This window comes from Prosopis cineraria, unplaced genomic scaffold (genome assembly GCF_029017545.1).
Source record: "Prosopis cineraria cultivar Desert tree isolate PC_DT_omini unplaced genomic scaffold, ASM2901754v1 PC340, whole genome shotgun sequence".
NCBI lineage: Eukaryota > Viridiplantae > Streptophyta > Magnoliopsida > Fabales > Fabaceae > Prosopis > Prosopis cineraria.
In genome coordinates this window covers 29673-39947 of record NW_026555667.1, presented here as the reverse complement: position 1 = coordinate 39947, position 10275 = coordinate 29673, and the positions used below count along the sequence as shown (strand labels likewise).

General features: G+C 34.2%; 1 protein-coding gene across 1 annotated transcript; it reads right to left on the bottom strand.

Moving 5' to 3' along the window:
* Window positions 1–553: 553 nt before the first annotated feature.
* On the bottom strand, window positions 554–9781 carry LOC129296487 (uncharacterized protein C630.12-like). Its single transcript, XM_054935085.1, has 13 exons — window positions 9535–9781; window positions 8411–8449; window positions 8149–8327; window positions 7399–7534; window positions 3361–3457; window positions 2876–2935; window positions 2697–2797; window positions 2489–2523; window positions 2339–2396; window positions 1775–1849; window positions 1545–1702; window positions 1183–1449; window positions 554–1070 (listed from the first exon to the last, which is right to left on the bottom strand). The coding sequence occupies exons 1-13, from the start codon at window positions 9673–9675 to the stop codon at window positions 815–817; spliced, it is 1602 nt and encodes a 533-aa protein (XP_054791060.1). The 5' UTR covers window positions 9676–9781; the 3' UTR covers window positions 554–814.
* Between the last annotated feature and the right edge of the window lie 494 nt (window positions 9782–10275).

Below are 10275 nucleotides of genomic sequence, written 5' to 3'. Positions count from 1 at the left end.
GAAGCAGCAAAAAAGGAAGAGAGAGAAGAGAAGATAGGCATTGAAAATAAAATTTTACCCTCAAAACCTCTCCATTGTTGAAGGCAAAAGTTGGAGAAAAAATATGGTGAATCTTATATTTTATTTTCTTCTTCACTTTTCTTTCTTCTTGCTTTTTTTTCTTCGTCCAAACAGAAAAACATGTATTTTCTCTCTCATTTTTCTCTCATTTTTTTCTTTCATATTTTTTTCTCCAACCAAACAAACCCTAAAAATAAGTTATATCTCACGTTGCACGTTGGACCTCCACGTCGCTGCTTTGTTTCTGTATGAATGCCAGAAACCACAAACAATGGATATTGGAATAAAAAATTAATTATATATAGTTGTACGCATCTTATACTTTTGAATGCCAAATACATATGTCTATATTGTTGAAAAAACAGTAGTTAATGTTAACATATTAAGTCATTTTTCAAGAGGAAAATTAGTACATTTTTCCCTGATTTATTTGGCGTGAGATAGCATTTAAGTCCATCAATGGTCAAATCCAACCCGCTCGGGTGCATTCACATATAGTACGTTGGCCGAGCCGATCAACTTTATGCCTTGTCCTTGACAAATTAAATAGGTGTTACAAGCTTTCACCTAAAAAATTGCGTTTCAAATTCAAACTACCCAGAAAAAAAAAAAATACAAAAGCCCCATTCAGTATATGAAATATATTATGTTGATAGGATATTACTTTCTAATAGGGATATACAGTCTGAACAAACCTCTAATAGGAAATTAGGAGCCGCCGTGAGCAAGAACAGTGTGAAGAGCAATTTCATTTTTATTTGTCAATCCAATCCTTGTAGAGCAACATGACGTAGATGGGAACATTTACAGCCGCAATAATTGTAATCATTCGGACCATCCTTAACAACCTTTGGATTATAAATATCGTCTTTGATTTGCCCGTTCTAGAAGGTATTCTAGCCATAGGATCAAATCCATGGCCTGAACCTGAAGCCACATCCATGTTCACAGAGACATCTCCTTCCTGAGAAGTATGTTTTCTTGCAGTTGGCCGCATCACAGCATTACCCCTGACACCAAAAGACATGACGAGGTTTCAAAACTTACAGAACACAAGGTCTAGAAAGAATAATAAGATAGGCTAGGCCGTTAAAAGAACATACTAAGTAATAGCAAACATACCTTTCCCCTAGACTCCGTTCAGTCGAATTTACGACTGATGCATCCAAGGGCTTCTTTACGAGATGCATTGATCCTTCTGCATCCCACATCATCTCATATTCATAGTTAGCATCCTCATCTTTCTCTTTCGTTTCTCCCTTAAATAGGGCACTAGATACTAGTAGTCTACTGTAGACTACTAGGTTCAAACACTGATGCCAAAAACTTGTGCCACTTGTTGGCCAGAAAAGGGCAGCAAGGAGGGTAAGAACAAATAGCACAGCATACCTGGCATTTGCAGCAAAAAAAAAAAATTCAACAAAAAGCTGCCTTAAGTGCTAAGATAAAGTTATTTAAACATAATTAGCAGTGTCCAACGTTACCCTATGTATATGTGTGTTTGCATTGGAAGGGAACATAGGTGAGTCAACAAAGCATCTTCTGAAGTGGAAGAATTTGGAAGAGTCGAGTTACTAACTGATAGTAGCATGAAAGAGGGATACAAGTTTCCTTGTTGCCAACTTATGGTACCTAGAGTGTGCTGCACACTGCTGTCAATTTAACTGTCTTTTCCATCAGGGATAATGTTGAGCTGAGAAAATATGATTCTTACCTCCTTTATGGGCCCAAATTTGGACTGATGAGTAATGGTACACTGATCGTGGTCATGGCCGGACAAAATAAGCTTCTGCAAAAATCATGAACTGTTTAGTGAAATCAATTTCCCTGTATTCATGGTAAATTTATTTTGGTTTTCCCGTCATCTTCACACAAATACTTCCGTAACGAGAAAAAAAAAAAAAAAAAGACTGAAGCATTTGTGTCACCAAAACACAGGGCCTTTAAAAAATGCATAAAAAACACAAAATGAGCAATCCACCATACAAATGAAACACACACAATGGAAATACGCAACTTGCATTGCATCAACAATGACTGCCAAATATATCCATGCGTAGAACTTTTGTTACACACCCAAATCAAGGTGGAATAATCATGCACACTTTCAAGGAGCAGATAGAAAATCAATTGGTTTGATCATGTTCATTAAGTTTTTTAATGAATCCCCATCAACAATTATTATGGGCAAATCCATTATGTATTGAATTTTTGTTACACATCCAGATCAGGGTGGAAAGTAATGCACATTAGACCAAGGAACATATAGAAAACTCACAGGTTTGATCATGTCCATTATGCTTTTTGATGAATCCTCAGAAACATAATTCTGATATCTGTATGATCGAACTAACTGTTAACTAAATCCTTGTTATCCATTCGTGCAATTTTGAATTTCCCTGCATGGCTTTTGAGATAAGTAACTTACCGTATGTCATTATATGAAGAAGTGCGAGATACCCTCTGAACATATCAAAAGAAAGACTAGTTAGTAATTTTAGATTGGCAGGTGAGAAGCATTCAAGCACACCTCTATACTAGACTATCGTAAGGGCTGGTTCCATAAAACATATGACAGGGGATAGGCTTACTGAAGACAAACTTTTTAAAAAAAAAATATGGGTAAAAGATGCTACCTGATTAATGGCTGGAGAATTACGATGAGGACCACAGTGAGTATCATCCGGTCGATATAGAGGAATGTGTGTCAATAGAACTCTTGGGTGCACATCATCACCTAAATGTGCCAGATATATATTATAATAGTTCATATACTCCATCACAAGAATGTGCTATAACATAGGCCTATTCTTACCAACAGAGACGTTCCTCATAAACTCCCAAGCTTCAGAAACCAGATGCTTTTTTGGATGTCCTGCAGAAAAACATGATAAGTTCAGTAGATGCAAGTATTGAAATTCTTCAAGAAGTTGCTCATATGTATATCCTCTTACTCAAATTTACATTACTTTTACAGCATGTTATCTGATTGAATAATTAAAATTACATATTCAGACATAAAAATAACATAAATATCAACCACAAAATGCAATAAAGATAAATTATTTCATCAGAGGTTGAAATATTGAGCGCTTTGTTTTAAAGAGTTAAGAGGTTTTGATAGTCAATATCATGCCAACAACCATTTCATACCAACAGCTAAAAATGAAAAGACAAGGCCTAGGAATGGATTTGATTAATATCTCTAACAGAAATCGTAGTTAAGAACTTGGGTATGCAAAGCACAAATTAATGAATAGAACATGAAATGTAAAATATGAAAGCCATACTAGTGTTTACCATCCACTGTTTGCGCATCAATAGCAATAAAATCCACTTTTCCAATTGTAAATCGGCAATTCCTGATTCCAAATGTTTCTTCATAGCGTCGGATAACCTATGTAATTTACCAAATGAATGAGTAAAGAAGAAAACAAAGAAATTATATAAATTATAAAAAGTGCAACATAGCATAGATAATTCATATTGACGTCCATGAGCCGTTTGGAATTAACAGAAAGTCAAAATTTTAAATGAAAAAATTGTGGATTAAAAAGAAGGAAATTTTTTTAACAAACTCACGTGTGATGTATCACAAATGAAACCAGTGTTAACATCCTGATTTTCATATAAGAAACAAATTGTGAAAATTGAGGTTTTAAAATTAGGAATGATATTACTTTGAAGTATAATTTAGGAATAAATTGTATCTGAGATGATTTGAGGTTAATCACATGTTTAGGCATTTAATTATCGATTAAATCAAGCCCAGAGTCATATAAGAGAGTTATGTAAGGTCCAAAATAGGTATTAGGTGAGATTGGGCCCAAAATTATGGGCTTAACTGAGAATTGGCCATTCAGACATTGTCCGCACATGGATGAGCATTACACAAGGCTTGACCGCTCGCAAACATTGATAAAGGTGGAGGACTGTTTAAATTAGGCATCTCCGTGCATGGACAGGATTAAAACTGCCACGACCATGCACAAACGAGAGTTTTTAAATAAGTCCTGTTTAGCATTTCAAGTCAGAATGCGAGAGAGGAAGAGGAAAACAAAAAGACCTTTGTCTTGGCTCTGCTAAGGCACAATTTTCTGGTGTCTTGGAGCTAGTATTGAGCTTTGCTACCCCTTGAGGTAAGTTTCTAGCCTTCCCCTCTATTATTCAACATAGTTTTTTTTTTTATTTAGGGAGATTTTTCTGTTAAGGTTTCTCTTATAGGTAGGCAATCCAAAGTTATGATGATTGAATATGATTGTTGAAGTTGTTGGGGGTATAAAAAATAGTATAGAGCATTTCTTTAAGGTTGGATTTCGAATTTAAAGATTTTAGGTTGAATCCTAGGCTTATATTGTTGAGTGTGTTAGATCCAAATTTTTGGGATGATTTTTTAATACTTAGGTCTTTATTTGGGTGTAGATGAATGGTTATAAAACTATGGAATGGTGATGTAAGGCTTAATAACAAACTTTTGATTTTTAGGACATTTTTGGAGGAACTTAGGGTATTTTATATTAGAAGTGATTTGGGAGTTAACCATAGTTTATTAGTGTTTAGAAATTATAGAAAGAAGTGTTGGAAGGTTGGTTGATGTGCTAAACTTAAATTAGTATTAATAATGGGTTTAGGGACTTAGGCTCTCTAACGCTATAATTAGAGTTATTTGTTGATTTCAAGCTTGAAATTAATTTTATGTAATGTGGAAAATTTATGTAAACTTGTGTTGGCAAAGAGTGTGGAGCAAGAAGTGTTGTAAAAGGAAACTTATTGTCTAAGTTACAAGGTAATCATTATTAATGTGTGATGGGGGTGTGCATGATAGATTATGTGCAATTTTTATTCTGTTTGGCATATTAAATTGTGTTTGGAAAGTATATTGTAGTCAAAGTGGGATGAAATATGTGTGTGTGTATGCTATGTTTGGTATATTTCTTGTTCGAAAGCATGAAATTATTCGGATATGTTTTCTTAAGGGTTTGTAATACGCATGACTTGTCAGGTTTTTGAAATATGCGTTGTTTTGTCTGGAAATTACCTACCACGTAGTAAGCTCTTATTGGACTCAATGAGTAGCTATTAGCTTGGACTAACTTACCTTTGATCAGATAACTTGGTTCCAAGCACGGTGTAAGAAAGGATATAAAGTGTAGTCATGCAAAATATTTATTGCTCAAATTGTTTGGAAAATGTGTGTGGAAAATAATCTTGTGTGACCCACTTAACAATCACATGGTTAGTCATGTTACATATATCATTGCATATTAATTTTGGTTACTAGAACCTTTGTACCTCATTCCCCACGATTATATTTTTACAGGAGCGGGTCCAACTGGAGAAACATTGGAGGCCTAGACTTGGTGTCTAAGACACCAATTGTTTTATTTTGCCTCTTTGATGTAGTAATGTATACTTGCCAGCCTAAGGCAATTTTTGATACATTTGAGCATATAGACTCTAACTCTTGATAGATTCCACATATGTGGGCCATGAGGATTATGTCTGACCCTCATGGTCAAAGTTGATTGCCTAAGATATTTTGATTATGATTTGAAATTGAAACATTGCTATATAACTGTGTTAGGCAACCGTAACCCGATTGAAGCTTTACCTTGTTCACATCCAAAATGTGTTTTGCTATATGATGTTGGAAGTAGATATGTTGCGATTAAGTATACACCATAGTGTGAACTCCGGTAGGGTTATATTGACAATTTGTGAAAAGTGATGTTTTGGCCCATTTTGGGTGTTGATTATTAAGCTTATGTTTGGAAAGCTTTATATATCCAGCAAAGTCTCATGTGATTGTTTTAGATGGACACTTGAATCACCTTATTGCCTGTTTATGAGTGACTAAAATGATATTTTAGATTTAAATTGCCCCTAGAAACCATGCTTCTCTCGTGCTTATGATTTTTAACAAAATGATGGATTTTAAGCATTGTTTTCTATGGGTTAGGTACATTTTATTCAATATGGTTTTCCATTGGTATCTATTTAATTAACTTTTTTGTTCCTAAATTACCATGGTAGGTCTATTTTGCCATGCTCAACTTTTCTACTATGAAAGAACCTTTTCTACTTTGTTAGTCCATTTTGAGAAATGTTTCATTGTAAAAAAAGCTCTTTCTACCATGGTAAGCTTTATAAAAATGATTTTGATTTTAATTACTATGATAACCCCTTTTTCTAATATGGTAGGGTTTGAAAATGATATACTAAGCTTTGTCTACCATGCTAAACCTTTATTTACAGTGATAGTGTTTTGGAAAATTAGGTTATACTTTTTATTACCATGATAGATGCTTTTCTACCATGGTAAGTGTTTAATAGTTAATGTTTAATTACTAAATCATATTTTCACGAAAAATCAGTGTGAAATTTTGAAGTGTTACATTTTACATATAGGGCCTTTACATGATTCACATTGTGTGGTTCTAGTCAAAGTTTCCCATGTTACATAGGCATTCATCTCCTGTTAAATTAATTTTTTTCAACTTCAAAATTTAATGTCATCAATTAAAGGGGTGCAACAGAAATTGTCAATGGCTCAAATCTGAACTAGCAGAATACTAGGTATGAAGACTCTAGCAGACGGTGACTGGAAAGAATTTATTATTTATTCAAGATTCAACGACCCTGTCCTCCGTCTCACCTGGATAGCTTATACTTGCCTAGAGAAAACGATAGTTAGTTCCAACAGTTACAGAGACTCAAAACCTCTTACTACTATAACAGCCAAGCTTATTCTAACTACACCCTTTTGCCTTTTTAACTTTGCCGTGTACTTCTCAAGCTTTGATTCATGTTTTCTCAATCAATCAGGATAAACTATTAATTCATGAAATGAACAGAAAGGAAAGTATCTAGAAAGTGTAAATTAATTGCTTACTTTGAGCCAGGTCATGTAAATTGGAGTGGACATAACACTTCCTCTTGGAGTCTTGGTAACTCACATAAGGCTAAATTATATCCTCTCTCATTTTCTTTACTGATGAATTAATATTTTCTTAGCAAAATTATAATGATAAACAAATGTGTAGATAAATGTCAGAGAAAGGTGCAAAATCCATGGGTCTATTCGTAAAATTTGTTGACAACTCTGGCATAACAAATGCCAATGCCCATTCCTAAGGTGATCTCAAAGATTGTTTATATACCCAATTGAATATAGTAGCAATCTTAGTCATATGTTTGGCATTAATTTGACACAGTACTTTAAGTCCATCATAATCCAAGGTCATGCGTGGGAATAAATATTTGTAAAATTAACATCACAAGCCAGCTTGTAGTTCTTGAAATGGGAATCAAAAGGTGGGTAATCACATGTTAAAATACCTCTGGCCTTTGAGCATGGTCATATTCATAGCCAATATCGTGGTTTCCAGGAATGTAGTAAACTTGCATTTCTGCATATCTTCCTTGTTCATTCAGACCAAAAATATGTCTAAAACGACTGAAAGATTTCTTCCATCTGTCCATTCAAAGAATATGAAAAGTTTCATAGCAGGAATTATGAATAAATAAAGACCATTAAGCATAAAAAAATGTCTTTCTAACTTATAAGGTAGGTGAGTTTACTTAAACTAAACCAAATTACCAAAATACCACTCATTAGCAGTATCAACACAAATAAATTGACCATAGCAATCTAAGAGATGGTATGAATTAATGATGAAATACTGAAAAAAAATTATTTTACTAACACGAACATTGAGGAAGATGATAACGTTGAGTGCAAGCCAGGCTGCACAATATGAGCTTACAACAAAGATAAATATATGGTTTTACTTCTCTTTTAACCTTTTTCCCAAGAAATTCTCCTTTTATAAGAATAAACTGAGGAAAAAAAAATTAGATGTCCAACACAAAAAAAAAAAAACACTAATAAGTTATTTAGCTACTTTGTTTGTTTTAAATGAAAGGGTTATGAGTAAGAAAGCATGCTAAGAATTAAGACCATCTCCGTGGCATGGGGAAAGTTAACTGAAAGAATTAAGCATAACATTACAGAATTTCAGCAAGACTTCATAAAATATTGTAGAAAGCCAAATTGTAAAATGTTTATGATCAGGAATCAGGACTTACTCTTCATCTGTTAAGTAAGGGCCTCCATCAAAGTAATCACCTAAAAACAGCATGACATCAGGTTTGAAAGGGAGGACAGATGCAAAGAATGCTCTCTGCATGTACAAATCAGTGTAAAATTCAGCAATCTGCAGTGCTAGTGATTCTGGAGGAAGGCGAAGCGAAGTTTTATCCATCAGCTGTTAATATATAAAAATTTACATCAGAAGTGAAGATTCAAACATTTTCAAATATAAAAACTTATAGATGGGCATAGGTTAACCTGTGGATCTGCAATAACAGCAACTTTTAAATAATCAACCTGATGAAGCATAGAAGTGTTGGTCAATCTTGAAAAACCAGTTTAAAGCGCATTAAGACTACTTATAAGAATTGAGGTTGTTCAGGCTTTCTGCCAGAAAGATATATAATTTTTTTTAAAAAAAATACGGTAGCATGATTTAAAACAATTTCCTTTTTTGGACAAAAGTAGATGAACTTGGCCAAATTTAAAATCACTAATCATCTAGGGATGTCATTGCAATGGTTTAAAAATTGAGAAATGGAATTAGATTGGCAGGAACAAGGTGTTCCTGTACTTCAAATTTGAAGGTGAGTTACAAGACTCTTGAAGCCACTTTGGTGAAGGCAGAAAGTCCATCATGCCTTCACATGAGTTTCCTGACCATACATTTAAAGAGATGCCCGACTCTCACCAAAAGAAACGTTAAGCATAAAGATGGACCTTCAGTTTAGAATTATGCTAATACAGCAGAAAATTGACAAAGTACCAAAAAGCAGAGACTAATATCAGTTTGATTGCTCAAAGATAGATTATCAGCTAATGGAATATTAACGAAGTACTAAAATTGTAGACACTAATGCCAATGTAATTGCTTAAAGATAGACCATCAAGTCTGAATATGAACAATGAGGGGGGAAATGGTGTGCACCACCATTTCCTAAAAGAATAGAAACTGGAAGCACCATGGCCTGAGAAATGGCATAAAGTACCAGTTTTACATTGCAATATATATGAAAGCACTAAAAAAAAGAAAAAAAAAGCTTATTCTTTGACACTTCACTCCTTTATTCATCACTAGATTTATAAGTTACTGGAAAATGTTACACAGCTAGTGTCTTCAAACTTCGTAACATAATGGAACCATTAATTTTCTTATCCATCCAATATGATTATTTCAGAGCTATATGCTACATCGGCTAAGATTTATTACTAAACTATAAATTCTTCAACAATGCCATGAATGATTCTTGAATCCAGAAAACCAGTCAAACGGCCCCGAAACCGCGCAACAGAAATTCCTAGGGTAATGTCATAAAGTTCATGATTCCAAAGGGCGAAAACGTAAAGCAACCCCAAAATGATCTGAAATAGAGGAATTATACCGTGGAATTAGAAGAGGAGGAGCGGAGATGAGGCCATGAACAAGTGAAGAAGGAGGGAACCAAATAGGCAAACATCTCGCCATAAAGCAGTATTAGCGCCCATGCTATACACAGGAGCACGGTCAACTCCTGCTGCTTCATCACCTCGCAGAGCTCTCAACTCTCCTGATTCTGGAATCTGATGAATCTGCTGCAACACCCGGCAATAATCAGACCTCGAAATAATGCATAAACGACTAAACGAGTGAATATAATTATTAAATAATTAAATTTCTATACAGGAAAAAACTTGGGAAAATTGGTAGGAGGTACCAAGAGCTAAGTATACTTAAGAAAAAGGAATAAATTTCTTCACGTCAATAACATTATAACTTAATTCACTTAATATACTTATCTTGTTCCTTTTTTCGAACATATTTACTTCATGGTTATTTTTTATTTCTTGCATTTGCACTCTTCATTTGTATATTCTTTTTTTTTTTTTGAATAAACATGGAAACTTGTATTAATAACTAATCCAAGTATATCTAATCAATATTTCATCATCCACCACCTGTGTCATTAATTCATCTCTATGTAGACACTTTTCTCCCCTCCGTTTTGTAGAAGCATGTTTTCTCTCTCCATTTTGTGGGAGGAAGTTACAACAGTTTCTTCGTCAATAGTTTGAAACTATGGTGCAATCATGGTCAATGGTGACACCGACGACGATAAAGAGTGATCCCTCTGCTACCAACATGG